This window comes from Loxodonta africana, chromosome 2 (genome assembly GCF_030014295.1).
Source record: "Loxodonta africana isolate mLoxAfr1 chromosome 2, mLoxAfr1.hap2, whole genome shotgun sequence".
In the NCBI taxonomy this organism is placed as follows: Eukaryota; Metazoa; Chordata; class Mammalia; order Proboscidea; family Elephantidae; genus Loxodonta; species Loxodonta africana.
Genome location: NC_087343.1, coordinates 190,657,008 through 190,677,276, shown reverse-complemented (window position 1 = coordinate 190,677,276; position 20,269 = coordinate 190,657,008). Strand labels below are relative to the sequence as shown.

Here is a 20,269-nt window from a genome sequence, read left to right as displayed (position 1 = left end):
TACATGTGTCTGGTTCCAAGAGGCTTTTTGGAAGGAAGGGAAAGGTTCGCATCTCTCTGTCTCTTCCCAGCAGCGTGACCTTAGACAAGTGACTTGACTTCTCTGAGCCTCCATTTGTTCATTAGTAAAATGGACACAGCTAACGTAGCTCGCCTAACTGAAAAGGTGGCAGTTCAAACTTACCCAGTAGCACCATGGAAGAAAGGCTTGTAAAGACTACAGGCAAGAAAACCCTATGGAGCTCAGCTCTACTCTAACACATGGAGTCTCCATGAGTCAGAGTCAACTCGCAAGGCAATGGGTTTGGGTTTTTTTTGGTAACCTAGCTCACGTTTTGGTTACGAGGATTCTGCCCATAGGACATAGTGCCTGGCACAAGGCCAGAGCTTACCTAGTGAGGCCTTCCTGTCTATAAGCCAGGCTTTGAAGGAAAAGGTTCTACTTGGGAAGGAAGATGGGGAGGTTGTCAAGAGCCGGAAGGGTGGCTCTGGGACCAAAGCAGGCAGTTGGCTTCTCAGCTGGACCCTGGTCGTTGATTGAAGGAGGGATGAACAGTGAGGTGACTGCTCAGTGGGGTTGGTCTATTGGTCAAAAGCCCTGAAGCTCAGACCCAGGTTAGGACTGGGGATGGAAATTGGGAATCTTTCCCAGCTGGTTCCCAGGCCCTGCTGCTCTTCCCAGACACAGACATGCAGCCCCAGGCTCCAACCATGGCTCAGCTCTCTCACCCTCTCCCAAGGCTGCACTGAGGGCATAATCGCTTGGTGATTAAAAACCCAGACCTTCACATCAGATATTTCTCTAAACAGAGTGGAGACAGTTGTCCCAGGGTGCTGGAGCACATAGTGGTCAAAAGGAGAAAATGAAGAGGAATTCTTTCTTTCTTAGAGCCTGAAACCTTGGGATTGCCTTGGATATTGTAGCTATGTTTTGGGATGGAGAATCTCAATGTTTTAACAGAATAACTTGTGTCAGTACGCAACAGGTACTGACTGCTCTTTCCCACCCCACTTCTTTCCTGTACAGGGAGCACATTGGAAAGAAGAAATCTGGTAAGAGTGACATTTTCTATCTTCTTCTACTCATTCAATGTTCAGCATACCCTTATTGACCACCTACTATGTGCCAGGCCCTGGGCACCATACTGGGGATGCAGTGATATGGGTGAGTGGGTGGGTAGGTGGGTGGGTGGATGATGGATGGATGGGTGGGTGGATTGGATGGATGGATTGGATGGGAAGGATGCTTGACTGGTTGATACCCCATCCTGTTTCCCCAAAAGAAGGATTTGAGGTTGTTTATCCTCTACCAAAAGATTTCTAAGTGGAATGAGACCTGGTATCTTTCCTGAGGAATGCCTCAGTGGAATAGGGAAGATAGACATCTTTCTCACCATGCCATAGGGTGTGAAATACGTTTGTACTGTTTTGTATAAAGCTATGCAATAGCTCAGAGCTAAGTGCATTCTTCTTGGGAGCAGGTCAAAAAAGAGGGCCCTGGGTCTTGAAGAATGAGCAGGGGCTTTCCACACAACTGAGCACAGTCTGGACTGAGAGGACAGCATGTGCACAGGATGAGAAGTGAGAATGTGCAGTAGATTTGGGCCTGATCCATTCAGCATCCTCAGTCCTCCACTACAGCCTCTACTTCCTTCAGTCTGCCACTGGTGTGAACAGTGTACAGTGCTATTTCAAGCAGTTTCCCATCCTTTCACTTCCACCCTCCCCGAAGCAAATTAGCTTACTTCCTAACAATCTTTCCATTCCCTGGACAACACAACTCTTTATCAAGAGCAGTAATGGGAAAAGAGAAAGTAGGAAGCTGAGTATGAACAGAGGAGTGCCTTGAGTTGTCACAGGCCTGGAGTTTATAAACTTAGATTAACAATGGCCCAACTTTTTCTTCCTGTGACCTGAGATCATCCCTCACTTCTGCAACAGCCCTGGTCCATACCACGCTTGGACCCAAAGCAGTCTTCAGAGCTTCTGGAATTCTGAATTCTTTTAGATATTTCTAGGACCTCCCAGGAAATTTAAGGGAGTTGGTGAGGATAAAGAGGGATAAGCAGAGATCCCAGAAGTGAAAAAGGCTGCCTTCTCTCATGGACCTCAGTCTCCCCATCTGTAAAATGGGGATAATAGTAGTAATTTACCTTGTAAGATATAGGACTTATGATAATATGTATAAATCACTTAGAACAGTGCCTGATATGCCATAAGTGATGTGTTTGCTGCTATTTTTGCTCTTACTACTGCTGCTATTACTTCAGAGTACACAGATGTCCCTGACCAGCATCAGTAGCAATTCCAAATTCAACACCTCTGGTCCTTTTACTGTCCTCTGGGGATAGGGCCTCTGGTCATTCTTGGAAGAAAGACTGGAGAGAAACTGAATTTAGTTGCCTCAAGGTATGGCATCTGGAATTAACTTCAGCCTTTTCCCACCCAGTCTGTTTACAGTTCTGCTTTCTGGTTTAATGGGTACTGACCAGAGCCGTGGTATCCTGCTAAAGCTGCAAATAGTTCTTGAGCCCCAGGGATAATTATACGTTTCTTAGAAAAGAGCAGAGAAAAGAGGAGCCTGCCACTCTGGACTGGTCATGGGGTTTCTGGTTTAGAGTGTGCAAAGACTCTGTCCCTGGAAGGAACGGGTGGGAAAGAGAGAGGGAAGAGACGGCTCTGGTTTGTGAAAACAAAGGGTCCAGTCAGAACCAGCTTGATGAGAGGACTTGTCTGGAAAAGAGAGAAGAAGCTCTAATTTGTGGTAACCACTGTTACATCATTGACCTGCAATGATGGGGGACGGATTTATTTTTAGTTCAACTGGATGGAAAATACCATCTTTCTTATTCAGACTAAAAACTCATGCTGGGATTAGCCTTATTTTTTATCTGACATTAGAACACTTAATCTATTTTAGAACCAGCCTTCTTGATTGAATTTTGGGGGGATTTAAGGTTGACGGCTTGAGACCTGAGACTTCTGTTCCAAAACTTGGAGTTGGAGAAGGCTTCTCTGTTGACAGCATTTCCCAGTAATGGCTGGCTAGCTCCTACAGGTTTTGGCTAATGTGGTCTCAAATTCTTATCCTACAGGAAAGAATCCTCCCACCTAAAATTTAGCAGACCATCTGATTTCCTTCCTGATTTTTCTGACTTTTACTTATTGAAGTATTCTCTCCTTTACTGATACTTTCAACAAGACTGGCAATAGAGTGAATTTTGGGGAAGCAAATCCTATTTTATACCTACTCATCATTTAAAAAATTAAATATATGTTGTCATGAAGCAAAAATTCCTCAATAGAAAACTTCTGTGGTAGATCAGACGCTATACCTCCTGGGAATATTTTATAACATCTTCTCAGTGTTAAAATCACTCTTCCACTGTCAGATCTCTTCATTTCCCCTGATCTTTTCTTTCTCTTTTATTTCCTGCTGGGCCGCAGGAATGCCTAGGAATCCTTTGACTTCACATTGGCAACTCCTAGAACTTAGCTACCTGGGTCAACTTTTGGATATTACAATTACCATGCATTGTAGAGCTTGGCTGCAATATTACTCTCCACCAGTAGATGTCTCTAACACCTAGCTGGCCTCAAGCCTAGTTTGAAACTCCTAGTAGTAAGTTGAATGCTCTGGATAAAATGAAGGCAGTCTTTCTAGAAGAACTGTACTAAAGGTTGAAAGGCAATTTCGTGTACTCTCCTTTGAACCACTTCATGGCAGGGAACTACAGTCTAAAAGCTACAGCTGTGGACAAACAGGAAGATGATGTAAGGCTCAGACCTGGCCGCAGAATGAGCCTTGGAGAGAGTACCAGCCCTGAGCTTTGTGCCAGTACCTGATCTGCTCATGTCACCTGAGAATCCCAAACCCTGATCTTTTGTCCTCCTCATTTCCTGGCTTCACGTCACAATATCCTAACTCTGTCGCTGCTTGTGGAAGCCCTGGTGGTGTAGTGGTTAAGTGCTACGGCTGCTAACCAAAGGGTCAGCAGTTTGAATCCTCCAGGCGCTCCTTGGAAACTCTATGGGGCAGTTCTACCCTGTCCTGTAGGGTCGCTATGAGTCAGAATCGACTCGACAGCACTGGGTTTGGTTTTTTGGTTTGGGTCACTGCTTGTAGTTATGCCAGACTTGGCAGACTGGTTGGGAGAGTCAGTATGGAAAGGAATAATTCAGCCCACTGATCAGAGTCTTAAAAATTGCATGTGGTATAGCTGTGTCACCATCAGCTGTTAAAACTGGGTGGCAACAATTAAACTTTCTGAACAGAATGACCTGGCTTAACTGGGCCCTGACTTAACCAGGGCCTTTATTCCTACTTATGGGCAAGAAGGACATCTTTGGTTGTCTATAGATGGAAAGGTGCCTACTGAGAACTGTCAGCACTGCGTAGTCCCAAGATGAGACCTGGAGCCTTGCATAGGGTAGGAAGGCTTTTTAGAAGTCTCCATCTTTTGTTTATCCACTCCACAAATGTCTGTTAAATGTCTGTGCTAGCTGCTGAGTGAACGAGAGAGATGCAGTTATTCATTCAACAGACAGGAAACACCTACTGCGTGCTTGGCAGTGTCCTAGGTCCCCAGGGAATACAAAAGAGAATAAGATGTGAAAAGTATACTCAGAATCTAGTAGAAAAAAATAAATGTATAAACAAATTAAAATGTTCCATGTGCTGTGATGGAAAGCATTTTAATTTCTCCCTGTGTAGGAAGTCGTTTAAAGCTAAGTTATAAAATATTTATTTGTCCATTCAAATATTTATTGAGCCCTCGTGCATGCCATCTATGTTCTAGTCCAGAGGTTGGCAAACTTTTTCTCTGAAGAGCCAGATAGTAAATATTTGAGGCATTGTGGGCCACATATTGTCTTTATCACATTTTTTTTTTTTTAACAACCCTTTAAAAATGTAAAAACCATTCTTAGCTCCCCATCAGTACAGAAACAGACCACGGGTTCATAGGCCTCTAGGCAAGTGAGTACAGCAGTAAACACAAGACAGCTGAGTCCCTTCCCTCGTGGAGCTTATATTCTAGAGTAGAAAATAGACATCAGAGAGACATGTAACTGTATAAATTCTATGATAGTTAAAAGTGAAGAGAAAAAAGCACCATGGCAAGAAGTAAAACTGGGTGAGGCGGTGCTGGGGAAGGGAGGCACTGATTTATAGGGCAGTCAGGGACTGTCTTATTGATAAGATGGCATTTGGTAAGTGATCTGAAGGGAGGGAGGAAGATAACACAGATATCTGGAGAAGACTAACCCTGGCAGAGGGAATAGCTAAAGCCCTGTAGTGAGAACATGCTTTGCATGACCTAGGCATCACAAAACCAGAATATAGTCCCCAAAGTTGAATTTGATTTGACCATAAGTGGCAGAAAACCCCAAATAATTGTGGCTTAAATGATAGAATTTTGTTTCTTCTCAGGTCACATTCCAAAGGGAGGTGGCCCAGGGGTGGTACCGTGCTTGATAGTCTGTCTTGCTGCTCTGCCATACGTAGCCAGTATTCCCAAGATCACCTTATGGCCCAGGATGACTGCTGCAGACCCAGCCATCACTTTCACATTTCAGCCAACAAGAACGCGCCCCCTCCTGTAAGGATTTTTACTAGCAGTTGCACACAACACTTCTACTTATATCCCACTGGCTAAAACTTAGTCACATGACCACTTCTAAGTGTAAAGGAGTTTTGGCTAAAAACCAGGAGTTCTGTTACTAGAGGAGCATGGGGAATGAGTAGCCCTCTGTGCCATGTGGGGGGGAGAGTGGAGGAAAGGAGGTTTGAGAGATTACTGGAAGCAGATGGGGCAGGGCACTGTAGGCCACTGGGGCTTTTTCTGAAAGAGATAAGAGCCACTGCAGGGTCTTGACCACTGAGGACTGTGATCTGACACCTCTTTTAGAAGGCTTAACCTCACTGTTGAGATCACTTGGGGGTCAAGGTTGGCAGCAGGAGACCAGTTAGGAGCCTAAGAATGGGTGGCTACCATTTGAATATGGATGGAAGGAGGAGGCATCCCAGGCAGAGACAAAAGCTTGTGCAAAGGTTTACAGCTGCAGCAAGAATGAGGTGGCCAACAGGCAAGGCCAGAAAGGCAAGCAGAGCCCAGACTGTGAGAACCTGAGGGCACTGGGAAGCTACAGCAGGCTGCTGACCCATGGGCAGGATTGGATTAGCATTTTGAGGGAGCACTCTAGCCGCAGTGGATATAAGTGGAAGTGTTGTATGCAACTGCTAATAAGAATCCTTATAAGAAGAGGTATGCCCTTTTTCATCCTTTACTCATTTCTGTTGCCTGGAATGTGAAGGTGATGGCTGGGGCTCCAGCAACCATGCTGGGCCATAAGGTGATCTTGGAGATACAAGCCATGTATATGCTCGACTGCTAACCAAAATATCAGCAGTTTGAATCCACCAGCCACTCCTTGGAAACCCTGTGGGGCAGTCCTCCTCTGTTCTAAAGGGTTGCTGTGAGTCAGAATTGACTTGACAGCAACAGGTTTGGTTTTTTGGTTTATAACTGTTAGACAGACCATCAAGCATTGTATCACTGGAGGACAGCCTGGAGGGGCAGGATAAAAACCAGGCTCTAAGGAAGCCTCTCTCATACCCCGCTGCACAGGATGTGGCTCAGTGAGGACACGAGTGAAGTGGGGTCATGGCGCACTAGAAAGAGAAGGTTGCCTGTATTAAACTGTGGCATTTTGAGAAAGACTCCAGCACACTACTGCTCTCCAGCCTCTGACAGCCAGAGGCAGCACAAAAGCCCTTTGTTAGAACCATGTGTTCTGAATTTTTGGTGTGGGAAACCAGAACAGGTCATTGTAGCTGGGGAGTAGGGTCACAGTTTCTTGGCTGTGTGACCATGTTCTAGCCATTCAGCCTTCCCAGTTGAGGGTAATGGAGAGAAATGGGAGGGCCTCTGAGCTGGGAGTGTCTGGAGGAGAACAGAAAAAGAGCTATAAGTTACAACAGAGACACTCTCGGCGTGAGCACAGCCATTCCCTGGCCACACACCACCTGCAGGCTGCCTGCCTAGAAGACTTGAGTGTCCACCTGGGCAGCAGGGCACAGGTTTCAACCTAACTGTGAAATAGGTGCTTTTTCTCCTCTCTTTCCTGAATTCAGCCTACCTCAGGGCCCCAAACAAGATATTCTGGGGTCAAAACTGGAGACTCTGGTCTCCACCTATTGAATCCACAGTAAAGTGTCCCCAGCTCCTAATGACCAGGGCAGCAGCCAGGAGCCTCCAGAACACCACTGCTCTGCCTTCATTCATTCACTTGACAGTACCTCATGTGCCAAGTGCCAGGGGTTAAGGAGACAGTCAAGACCACTGCCCTCCTGAAGCTCGCCGTGGGTAGGGTGCAGTAAACAGCCTACCCTGAGACTGCTGAAAGATACCACTGCTGAAGTGGCTGTGCTTTCTGGGGTGAGCAGTTACCATGGGGGTAGGAGGAAATCAGCCCTGCAGCCAAGCCTCGGGGGAGATGGTGGGGGTGGAAGGAGCTGGGAATACTGAAGGGAACCCTGGAGAGACCCAAAGAAATAAAGCTCAGTCTGAATGGACCTTGGGGTGGTCATGGGGAGGGAAAGCTGGCCCACCTCAGACCACCTTTCCTTCCCTATCCTTTTATTTTTCTCTCCCTCACCCCCACCTTCCCCACCACCCCACCAGAAGGACCTGGTTCAAGTCTGGCTTTGTCAGTGTGACCCAAAGCCAGTCACTTAACCTCTCAGCCTCTGTTTTCTTGTTTGTAAATTGAGAATGGCAGTACCCACCTTGCAGGATGGTTGTGTTGAGAGTTTATGTAGTGCGTAGCCTGGCATGGACGTTCATTTGGACTACTTCCCAACCTTCTCCTGAACCTGCGTCCAACATCTTCCATTTCTTTTCTCCCTCTAGTTCTCTTCTTCTCCAGGCACTCCCAGCTCAGAGGCCCTCCCATTTCCCTCCAGATAGGCCCCCCAGAATATGGTCACAGAGCCAAGAAGCAATGACCCTGCCTCCCAGCTGCAATGCCCTGTCCTGATTTCCCACACCAGAAATTCAGACCACATGGTTCTAACAAAGGGCTTTTGTGCTGCTTCTGGATGCCAGAGGCTGGAGTACGGTGGTGTGCTGGTAAATGTTTAACAACCAGCTCTCTCGGTGGAGACGGAGAGGAGAAACCTTGACGTGTAGCATCTGCCAATTTACATGGTGTAAATACTCCCACCATGGTCAACTTCAAGCTACCGACAAGCCACAGCCACCCAAGGGAGAGCTGGGAAAAGATGCACAAGATGAACTCAGTGCGAGCCAGCTCTCCGGCGCAGCACTCCGCTGCTCTGTGTATTTTGGACATGGAAATGTGGAGTTTCTAGGGTAATTCACTGGTTTATGGAAATAGGGAATATTTTAAGACTTTCAGAAAACAACCTTTTTTTCTAGTTGACTTTGAGTCAACTCCGACTCATGGCAGCCCCGTTTGTGTCAAGAGTAAAGCCATGCTCCACAGGGTTTTCAATGGCTGATCTTTTGGAAGTAAATCGCCAGGGCTTTTTTCCAAGGTGCCTTTGAGTGAATTTGAACCTCCAGCCTTTCGGTTAGCAGCCAAGCAGGTTAACCATTTGCACCACCTGGGGACTTCTCAGAAAATACAAGGGAATAGTTTAAATCAAGGCCACAGATGCCAGGCTGCCTTCCCCACATATTCAGTCTGCTGCCTGACAGTTGCTTGGCTGCCCACTTCTCCTTGGAGTAGTCCGAACCCAGGTGCCCCTTTGTTTAAGTCACCGGTTTTCAGCGGTATCTTCATTTATCAGATATATCCTACTGCTTAACCAGGTGCCAACTCCAGGGGGCACCATTCAGGCTGCATCCTGTGGAAGCAGCATCTCCTGGAGCACCTTCCCACTCTGCTCCCTCCCCTGTGCCCCTGCCCTGGCCCAAAGCCACCGTCACCTCTCCCTGATGTCACAGGGACTCCATTTCATCTCCTGCTTTCTCTCCTGCCAGCCTCTAAGCCATTCTCCACATGGCAGCCGGAATTATTTATTTTAAGGATGTAAATCCTATCTTCTTATTCCCTTCTTAAAACCCAGAAGTGGCTTTCTACATCAAAGTTCAAAAAGACTCCAAACTTCTTACCTTGGTCCCCAGGTCCTTCCTGACCTGACCCAGGCCTGCCTCTGCAACCTCCTCCAGCACCAGGCTCCCCTCACCCAATGAGCTTCCACCACTGGCCTCCTTTACAGTTCCACCGCCCTTTCCCCATTCTCCTCATGACTTTAGGGCAGTCTTGCTGGCCACGCCATTTAATGCAGCACCCTCTTTCCATTCATTCTCTGTCATGGCATCCTATTTGTTTCCAGCAGTGCATTTATCACAAACTAATACTTATATATACTTACTGACTATATGTACTGATTTATGTGTCTGTCTCCTGACTAGATTCAGTTATTTGAGGCTGGGAATCATATCTGTTTCATTCACTCTTGTAGCCCCAGCACCTAATGGAATGTCTTGAGCATCACTGGTGACTTCATGAATTAATAGATGACTGATTTTAGATGGATAGATGATGGATGGGTGGATAATGGCTGATGGATAGATGGAGAGAGATGAATGAATAGGCTTTCCCAGTATGCCATCAGCTTCTTAAGGGCAGGTACCATATCTGAATCAACTTTGAACCCCCAGCACCTAGAATGTTGCCTGCACAGAATAGTCGCTTGGTAAATATTTGGTGGTTGAGTGGGCAAATGAATGAAAGTGTGAATGGATAAAGTAACCCTTGAGACAAGTCCTATGATAGCTTCGTTCTATCTTTAGAATGTCCTCCTGACCCACTCTGCTCCCCTGACTCCTTCTTCTTTGCACATGGGACATGGCCACATGTGATATCTGATAGCATCTCCTGTTCACAGGGGGCGACCTGACCTCGGTGGACCCCTTGGTCCTGGAGCAGTACGTGGTAGTGGCAGACTACCAGAAGCAGGAGAGCTCAGAGATCAGCCTCAGCGTGGGGCAGGTGGTGGACATCATCGAGAAGAACGAGTCAGGTAGGGACCTAGACCACCTTGCTCCCCACCCTACACTGTCACCAAGCCCCTAGGACTGGAAACAAGTAGGAAACTTAGAAACTGCAGTAACCGATCAAGCTGGCCAGGCTGCTACTCCTCTAGCTGATGGCCTCTTAGAAACCTGCCCCGTTTAATCACAGCACTCAGATATCACACTTGGTCACAACTCACCAACATCCAGTTGGGTCAGAATTTACTGATTTATTCTGAGGTTCACATTTCATGAACAGTCCTTCTGGCTTTAAAGCCCTTGGACACACGGAGTTGAGCGCTCCACTGGAAATTTGCCTTTGTTGATTTGCCTTTGACTGCCCACAGTCATCTTCATGAAGGCTTCTCAGCTGTGGGCTCTGGTAAATGGACACCCTACCTGTGTCTCCAGCCCATCTGCCCGTCGCAGAGACCAGTGTTCATGTACCCTGGCAGAGTCTGGGATGGAATGTGGTGTGATCAAGAAACTGGCCTGGGTTTAAATCTGAATTCCAGCATTTAGTAACAGTCTGGGTTGCTTTACCTTTCTGATCATCAGTTTTCTCATCTGCAAAATGAAAAAAACTGTTTCAAAGAGCCATTGTAAGGATTAAATGAGATGATGTATATAAAGTGCCTAACCCTGTGCTTTAATGCACTCACTAGCTAGCTGAAAGGTTGGTGGTTTGAGTACATCCAGAGGCTCCTCAGAAGAAAGGCCTGGCAGTCTATTTCTGAAAAATCAGCAATTGAAAACCCTATAGCACACAGTTTTACTCTGACACACCTGGGGTTGCCATGATTGGGAACTGACTCAGTGGCAACTGGCTTTGCTTAAACCTGTGCTTGGCAAACAGTCCAACCAAAACCGTGGGCTTCCTTCGCTTAATGGGCACCATTGAAGACAAAGAGCAGGGAGCGTGGGATGAGCCAAAAGACCAGAAGATCTTGTCTAAGAAAAAGTGACCAAAACTCACTGAGTTTGTTGTGGCTAAAATGTGACCTTGGCTGTAATGTCATTACATGACCTATCTGTATGATACCCCTTTGCCTAGTTAAGGTCTAAAGAATAGGGGAAAGACTGAGTTTCCAGCATCATCTGAATCATGTTGCCATTAGTCAAATGTGATCAACATTAGCCAATAAAACTCCTTCATTACTCAATATAGTAATTATTATCCCTGCATCTCAGCTGAAGAAATCAAGACTCCAAGTGACTCAGTCACTTGCCCAAGATGTCACAGCAGATTGCAGAGCTGGAATTCCAAAAAATTTCCCCTGGTCCTGGAGAATGAGCCTATGCAAATTGTGTGGTGTGAATAGGATGTACCATGAGGACAGAAGAGAGCACTAACTCCCCCAGGCCGGGCCACCAGTGTGGAGTTGGAAAGATTGGTCTCAGCTGGATTTCTAGGAAAAAAGAAGGGTGGGAGCCAGGATGACAAGGTGTTGGGGACAAGCCTCGTATGTCCAGAGGACGGCAAAAAAAAAAAAAAGGCAGCAGATGGTCAATCTTCAAGTGGCCAACAAACTGGCAACGTGTATTTATTTAGTTAACATTTCCAATTATATTTTAATTTTAACTACTCACATCATATATGGATGCATTCTTAAAACATTAATGAGTAAACTAAAATCTGTTTCTTCCATCAGCCACAACCTGCCCTCCTTTCCCATTCCCTGATAATTCTTTGGCCAATTTGCTATGAATCCTTCTTGGTAATTTTGTGTATACGTGCATGTATATGTGTGTATGTGTATCTGCATATGTGTGGATAGATAGATATGGATCCATGTACATCTTGTATATATCTAAGATTTTGTGGGGTTTTCAAACCTAGTGATTTCATTTTATACATTTCAGTCTACAGCATACTTTTCACTCAACATGTAGCTCTCCTTGTTCTTTTTGACAACTTCCTGGTCTTAGCTACTTTGAGTAAGTCCTGTTTTTCTCTAGGATAAACGATGCTGCATATCTCTGTACATCTGAATGAGTGTTTTTTTAGGTTATATGCCAAAAGAGGAACCGCTATGGCATAGAATATGCGTATTTTACATATTAAGGTATTGCCAAAATACCTGATTCCAAAAAAAGTGGCCTTTCCCACCAGCAATGCGTGAGGAAATATAGAGCTAAAACTTGGACTGTGAAGCTAGATAGCCTGAGTTAGAATCCCGGCTTCGTCGCTTTCTGTCTTTGTGACCTTGGGCAAGTCACTTGGCCTCCTCATCTGTAGATGGGGTAATAATAGTACCACCTTGTGAGGCTGTTTAAGGAACCAGCAAGTTAGCAGTAGATGTGAAGCACTGAGGACAGCATCTGGCACATGGCAGAGCACACGCTATAGCTGAGTTTGCTGTCACTGGTGTTATGACAGTTTCCTCATCCCTACACAAATACCTACAAATATGAGTCCTAAGGAAGACCTAGGACAGTTCTTCTGGTTTCTGGTTTTCCACAGATTTACCGACCCTAGAGTTTCATTCATTCTCACACACACAGCGTTCTAAGTCGTGCGTATATGTATATTGGAGTGTCTAGTTGAGTAAAGCAGAACATGGCTTCCAGTCCAGCATAGACCCCCTATAAGACCAGGAAGGTTGCTCAGGAGTCTCTGCTCCTTCTTTTTCTTCTCTTCCGGGGTCTCCAGGACTTGGATGTGTGTGATCTCAGGAAGCAAGTCCTCTTTTTGCATTTCTATTGTGCAGAGCTGGTTGGGCCTGTGGGAGCTCTTTCTCATTAGGGAGAGTTCAAGTCTGGCTCAGAGGCCTTTCTCAGACAGTTACAGGTAATTCCTGTTATTGGCAGTAGTTATGTTCTATAAAGTTGATCCAAGCACTGAATTAGTGACTACTGAACCATTGCTCCCGGGGGAAATACAGGGTTAGGTTCCTGTGAGCCTCTGGTCACAACATTTTTGTCAACTGATCAATACATAACCTTGTTTTATGTGTTTTTCTGTTTAAAGACACCTTATTTAATCTATAGTGTTGCTTCATTAGCATTGAATTCATGGCCAACAGCACTGTAACTCATGCCTGAACAGAGCTTATCTAGCATGTGTATTTTCCCTGTAAGGCATATCACAGCCTTCTTGTGCTTAGGAACACTACTAGATAGCATTTCCGCATGATGCTTGAAGGCTATTTGAAATGGCAAAATCACCAATAAAAAGCACGAAATTGTGAAAAAGTGACACTACGTATATCATGAAAAGGCCACTCGTTGGCAGTAGGAAAGCCGAAACAAGAAGGCAGAGCGTTGCCTCAGCTGGGAATGTGCTCATCGGATGGCTTATATTGTCTATATGTGTATATAGCGTGTGTATATATATATATGTCCTCTGTGTATATACATGAATGACCACAGACGGCCTGTGAGTAGTGATTCTGGAGCTACAAATCAATTTTAGCAAGTAGGCAAATTGGCAAACACAGGAGCTGTGAATAATGAGAATGTGCTGTAAGTCTGTAGCCAAGTTTGCCTTGACATGAACAAGCACTAAGTCAGTATCTCAGAGAAGTTATCAGGACAGTGGCTTCAGTGTCAGACAGCCCTGGACACAAATCACAGCTCTGTCACAAACTGTGAGCTTGGACAAGCCTGTTCACCCCTCTGAGCCTCAGCTTCCTCATCTGTGCAACGGGGATGATAATGTAACGATTATATAAGACAACGCAAGTAAAACGGTGGGTGCATTGCACACCTTGGTGAAGGTCTCTGCATCCGTTACTCATCATTTGGGATCCTTTCTCTCCCCTGTGTCTCGTCTCGTGCAGGGGCAAGTCTCTTGTTAGCCTGTCTTTGGTGGTTAGCAGTCAGCTCGCATTGCTAGTTGGGTTCTACCAGTAAAATGGTGACTTGGTGGCCTTAACCCTGAGTGTTAACTGATAACAGTGGCTGAATAAGCTGGTACATTCTGACCCCCAGTGCCTCACACTTGACCTGACTAACATCAGTCTGCACCCTCGCTTTCCCAGGTTGGTGGTTCGTCAGCACCGCGGAGGAGCAAGGCTGGGTCCCTGCGACCTGCCTCGAAGGGCAGGATGGTGTGCAGGATGAGTTTTCCTTACAGCCTGAAGAAGGTAGGAAGGGGCTCGAGCCTCCGTCGTGCTGAGGAAACGTGGGCCAACTGTTACCTGCTCCAGGTTGCCTTCTCACCCACTCCCTACCTTCAGCCTCTGTAGCCTGGAACATGAAGCCTGGCCATGGGATTAAGACTGAAGTGAAATCACCCTTTCTTAAGGGCCTTTAGGGGCTGGGGCCTGCCTTCTCCCAGCATCTTCGGGGACCCCAGTAGGAATCCACTCAGACTAACAGGTAGCGGTGTTATGCATAGAAACTATAGCTCCCTTAGACATCAGCACAGCACTCCTCCTCCCTGGAATATTCTGGCTGCCAGGATGCTGAAGCTGCTTCTGGCTTCTTTGCAAGACATTTGAACTCATCTGTTTGAAGATCTCTGCTTTTTCTGTTGGTTTAAATGGCCCTGGCTGAGTGTCAGGATTAGGACCGACCCTCCCTCCCCACCCCCAAAACACACACACACACTTTTGATCCACATCTGTTTCCCAGATAGCCCTTCCCTACAGGTGTCCTGAGTGTGGTTCCTGCCATGCCAGAAATAGCAAGGCCTAACCAACTCCCTTCCCCCGCGGAAGCGTTCCTAAAACTTGAGGATGAGTCCACTTTATCTAATGAACAGTGGGGTTTGGGAGTTAGACAGACCTGTATTGGAATGCTATCTCCACCCCATACTTGCTGAGTGTTCTTGGGCCAGTAGCCTAACTTCCCTAAGCGTCAGCTTCCTCATTTAAAAATGAAAACGATGGTACCTACACCATAGGATTTTTTTTTTTACTTAAATGAGATCCCACATGCAAAGCATGTAGCGGAGAACCCAGAACAATAAATAAGCAGGAGCAGTTACCATCGTACCAGCTATGCCTTATCCTAGGGTAGAACCAAATCCGCTGCCAGTCGAGTTGATTGCAACTCATAGGGTAGCTTTTAATTATTTTGAGAAAGCACAGAGCCACTTTAAGTATGTATTTATCTGAAGAGGGTAAGGAGAAGGGGGGACATATCTATGCTCAAAGGTTAGCAAAAAAAAAAAAGAAAAAGTGCGATTTTGCATTCAGTATTATCTGAGCCACACTCCTCAGCTCAATTGTCCGTTGGTGTGCTCTGAGTCTGAGTGCTCACCAGCTCTAAAAGAAAAACCAAACCAAACCCATTGCCGTCAAGTCGATTCTGACTCACAGAGACCCTATAGGATAGAATAGAACTGCCCTCATAGATTTTTCAAGTGTAATCTTTACGGAAAAGAGCCCTGGTGACACAGTGGTTAAGCATTCAACTGCTAACTAAAAGATTGGCGGTTCAAACCCACCAGCCATTCCACAGGAGAAAGATGGGGCAGTCTGCTTCCATAAAGATTTACAGCCTTGGAAACCCTATCTTACAGGCTCTCTGAGTCAGAATTGACTCGACAGCAATGGGTTTGGTTTTGGTTTTGAATCTTATGGAAGCAGACTACCCTGTCTTTCTCCCGCGGAGCAGCTGCTGGTGGGTTTGAACTGCTGACCTTTTGGTTAGTCACTGAGCACTTAACCACTGCACTGCCGGGACTCTGTTCACTAGGCACTAGGTCTGGGCTAGCGCCAAGGATGCAAGAAGAATCCTCTCAGACTAAGGGGCAACTAAAGCCCCCTTAAACAATTAACAATGACCGCTGCAGGCCTGCCTGTCAGGAGTGATTGTCATCCCCATTTTACAGATAAGGAAACAAGCTCAGATGGGTAGAGAGATTTGCCTGGGGGTCACATAGCCAGAAGTTAGACCAGATTTTCCTAAGGGTTTGTATTGTTTTCTTACCCCTAACGTGAAGGCTTCTCTTAGTACCTCTTTATAATCGTGCTAGTATAGGAATAAGGATCCCTGGTGGCACAGTGGTTAAGCACTCAGGTGCTAACCAGAGGTTGGTGGTACGAACCCACCTAACGGCTCCAAGAAGACCTGGCAATCTTTTCACATAAAGACAACAACCTGGGAAGCCCTATGGGGTAGTTCTGCCCTATCAAATTGGGTGCCTGTGAGTCAGAATCAACTCCATGGCACACAGCAACAACAGTATTGGAATTATGTCTATTGGATATCTCTTCACTCAAGTTCAAGGTTAATACTCAGGAACTTGGTCCTTCTCAGAAACCTGGGCCTTGGAATAGACTCAGAAGTAATGTGCTCCTAAATGGGAGCACACCCTTGGTACCCTTGGCTTCGAGACGTTGGAAGTGCTTTCCTCTCACCTCTGCCTTCTGCCCTCCCCTACATGCTGCTGTCCAGTCTCCTGGAGGTACTGGTCCTTGCCCCGGCCCGTGGGCCGCCGCCGGACTCTGGGGGACTTGTATGCCATCAGCTGGCGTCCAGGTGCCTGCCTCAGCATTGTCATCTGGTGTTTGGAGCTGGGCCCCTGCATCTGCATGAGCCTCTGCTCTGGGCCTGCCCATGCCTGCTGCATGTGGGAACCAGGGAGCTTCTCCATCCCATGTGTGTGTACGTTGGCATGTGGGTTTGGGACCCAGGGGTTTTTTTCAGACTGGGGGCTCTAAGGTTTCCCAGGTTAAACAATGATGTGTGGGAGCCCCAAGCTTCCATAGTGCAGAGCCTGTTACTTTCATCAGATACCTTTGAGTTTCAAGGAAAAGAAACCCACGTCAAGCGGGCTTAACCCAAAGGGAAGTTGATTGGCTCCCATTGCCGAAAGCCCAGGATAGGGCTAGCATTGAGCATGGCTGGATCTAGGGGCTTGAAAATGTCATCAGGACATAAAAATATCGTCAGGGCTTGGGAGTCACTTTAGCCAACTCTCTGCTCTGTCCTCTGCTCTGTTGGTACCATTCTCTGTAGCCTCTTTCCCCTCATGGTGACAGCTCTTCCAGGCACCTTTTAGGGCTGCCCACTTTCAACAAAAATCCCTTCACTGGTTCTGACTGGACCCACTTGGGTCCCAGGCTGTCCTTGAAGCAATCGTGGTGGCCAGGGGGACACAGCATTTGGCCAGGCCAGGTCACACACCCACCCCCCGCTTACAAGATGTGGTGAGGTCTGCCTCGCCATCCACAAGGTCTAAAGCTGGCAGCGCCCCCAGAGGCAGGGCAGGCAGGTGCCAAGCAGGCAGGGGCAGCAGGCATGCCAGGCCATTGGCCTTGAGCTTTGTTTGAGCTCCCTGAGTGCCCCATGGAGCCCAGAGAAGATCTCTGGGTGCCAAAGAACCCTCTAGCCTGTGCGGAGCAGCCCAGGAACTCAGGGCTCATGGGACTGACCGCACCTAGACAGGCCCCAGGCAGGGCCCTCACCCTCCACCTAGACAGATCTGCAGTGCATCTGCACCCGCACCCCATCCTGCAGCTTCCCAGAGCGAGGGGACCCACTGACTCTGCTGCACACAGGATACAAGCAACTTGAGTCCACTCAGCCCCTCCGGGCAGGTCAGTGGGTTAGATCAATAAATAAATACACGTGTGCTTTCCTCCTCCCTCGGTACCAGCTGGGCAAGCCAGAGGTGCCTGGGATGTCTTCCCAAAGAGACACATCAGCACCAACGTACAAGCCCTCAACACCAGCCACAACTGGCCTGGAGCTCACCTGGGGGCTGGGTGGAACCAAACAGCAAGGCCGCCTCCTCTCCTGGCTGGTCTCCCCTGTGACAGGGATCCACTTCTCCCATCTGAGCGGTCAGAGCTGACGGTGTGGATGGAGGAGGGGTGTTGCTGTGGGAGGGACATGGCTGGAGGCAGCTCTCTGGGAGGGCTGTAAGGATGGTGCCTGGCCTCCGGGGAGGGGTCCCCAGGGAGTGGGGGGCAGAAAGCACCCCAATCACAGCAATGAAGAGGGAAGCTTCCAGCATGGTTGATGCGAGGGGCTTGGAAATCATTAATGAAAAGTGAAGCCCGGTGTGCAGCTAGCTGTGTCCTCTTTGGTACTGAGTTGAGCCTCAGTTCACCTGCTGTCTAATTCGGCTTATTCTGGAACTCTTCACCAGGGAGAAGCCACGGAGGGTTTAACCCCCTCTGGCCTGTGTAAGGTGGCTCCTGCCAGGCTTTCATAACTTGTTCATTTACCAAGCATGGGCTTCCTTACTAATGACATCCTAGGCACCATGCCCAGTGCTGGAGATAGAGGAAAAAACAAGGCTGATCCAAATCCCTGCTTTCATGGAGTTCATATTCTAGCGGGGGAACCAGGCATGAAACAGAGCATGTAAGTACATGATACGGTGTGTTAGAAGGTCATTCTCTGTATGGCGGAAAAATAAACCAGAGTGAGAGGAAGAAGGAGAGCAGTGGAGTTCAGTGGTAGAATTTTCACCTTCCTCGTGGGAGACTGTAGTTCAATTCTTGGCCAGTGAACCTCATGTGTAAACACCCATCTGTCAGTGGAGGCTTTTGTGTGGCTATGATGCTAAACAGATTTCAGCAGAGCTTCCAGACTAAGACAGACTAGGAAGAAAGGCCTGGCAATCTATATCCAAAAATCAGCCAGTGAAAACCCTGTAGATCACAGTGGTCCAATTCACAGCCAATGTAGGGATGGTGTAGACTGGGCAGCATTTTGTTCCATTGTGCATGGGGTCATCATGTGTCATGGGGCCAATTCCACGGCAACTAACAATGAGGGGTGAGGATGCCAGGGGTTAGGGTATTACATAAGGTGGTGGGGGGGGTGACCTTCAAGCCCAGATTTGAAGAAGGTGACGATGAATGTGTGAAGGAGAAGGGTTTCAGAAGAATTGGACCTGCCCTTTGTCCCATGACCTGTTGCTGCTTGCACAGTCACCAGGGTTAAGTCGGGTCTGGGGAGTGCACAGTGATCTCTGGGGTAATTCTTCCCTCAATGAGCAAAGGCATCTCATGGACTGGTGCCTTGGCCATCAGCATCTGCTGTCCTTTTCCTAACCCAGCATCCCTTCGTCCCCACAGAGGAGAAGTACACAGTCATCTACCCGTACACAGCCCGCGATCAAGACGAAATGAACCTGGAGAGAGGGGCCATGGTAGAGGTCATCCAGAAAAACTTGGAAGGCTGGTGGAAGATCAGGTACCACCTCTGCCTCCTGATGCCAACTGGGTGGGCTTCAGGTCAGGAGGGCTCTGGCTTCACTGAGATCTGTATGTGATTCCAGACGGGTGAGGTTTCTGCTGGTGCCTTAAAAGGACACTTCTCTGTGCCGTTTGGCTTCCCTCCCTACCCATATCCTTCCCTAAAAGTCCATAATAAGCAAAATCTTCTCCAAACACACCAAACCACAGATAGCAGCAACCCTGTTAAGCAAGGATGGTCTCTACCTCCATTAAATGTTTCTTCTGACGAGTGACTGGGAGGTTGGAGCTGCCTTATGTGAGTGACTTCCCACTCCTGCCCCACTCAGAGACAAATATGATGCTTAAAAACCACATTGACTGTAATTCCTCCTTGGGCTAGTAATTTGCCTTCTCATGGTCCAATAGTAAAAGCAGGAAACCTGCTCTTCAAACTTCTCACACCTCTTTCTTTCATCTGTGTGTTGAAATCAGAACCTCACAGGCAGCTAAGGTGACCAACTCATTCTGGTTTACCTGGAAGTTTCTTGATTTAGCAATAAAAGTTCCAGAAATCCCCTCCTTGGTCATCCTAATAGGTGGGCGGTGACAGGAGAAAATTAAGGCAAGAGGGGAAGCTTGAAGTCCCTGCAGTCTAGTATCTGCCACCATGATGTATAGCAGAGCATTAGGGCCACTTACGGGACTGAGCATATGATACTTCCTTTATTCATTTGTTCATTCAAACACACATCAGGAATCCATTTTGGTCCAAGCCCTATTCTGGGAGCTGGGGAATCAACAGTTAGCAAGACAGTAGTTCATGCCAAAAAGCACAGAAGATGGACTCATAAACAGTTACAGAACAGGGTGGTGAGTGGTGTGTCAGGGGATGCACTCTGGAGCACAGAAGAGGGACTCCTCAGCCTGGGGGGTCAGGAGGACTTCCTGAGGGAGGGGACCTCTGAACTGAGATTTGAAGATGGAGTAACGATAACGATAGCTAACACAGAAGTAGATTGATCAGGTATGTTATCTTGCTGCATAACAAATTATCCCAAAATTTAGTGACTTAAAACAAGCATTTATTATCTCAGTTTCCATGAGTCAGGAATCCGGGAGTGGCTTAATTGGACTCAAA

The 20,269-nt window shown here is 47.3% G+C and overlaps 1 protein-coding gene across 2 annotated transcripts in view; it reads left to right on the top strand.

Moving 5' to 3' along the window:
- The window catches only part of SH3PXD2B (SH3 and PX domains 2B), a 406,416-nt gene that overhangs the window by 87,645 nt on the left and 298,502 nt on the right, over positions 1-20,269 (top strand). For both annotated transcript variants that reach the window (XR_010320756.1, XM_064279122.1), the window contains exons 6-9: positions 1,027-1,052; positions 9,919-10,053; positions 14,029-14,133; positions 19,030-19,147. Coding sequence is in view for 1 of the 2 variants with exons in the window: in XM_064279122.1 (XP_064135192.1) it covers positions 1,027-1,052; positions 9,919-10,053; positions 14,029-14,133; positions 19,030-19,147 (384 nt within the window). In the remaining variant the exon portion in view is untranslated. The remainder of the gene's footprint in view (positions 1-1,026; positions 1,053-9,918; positions 10,054-14,028; positions 14,134-19,029; positions 19,148-20,269) is intronic.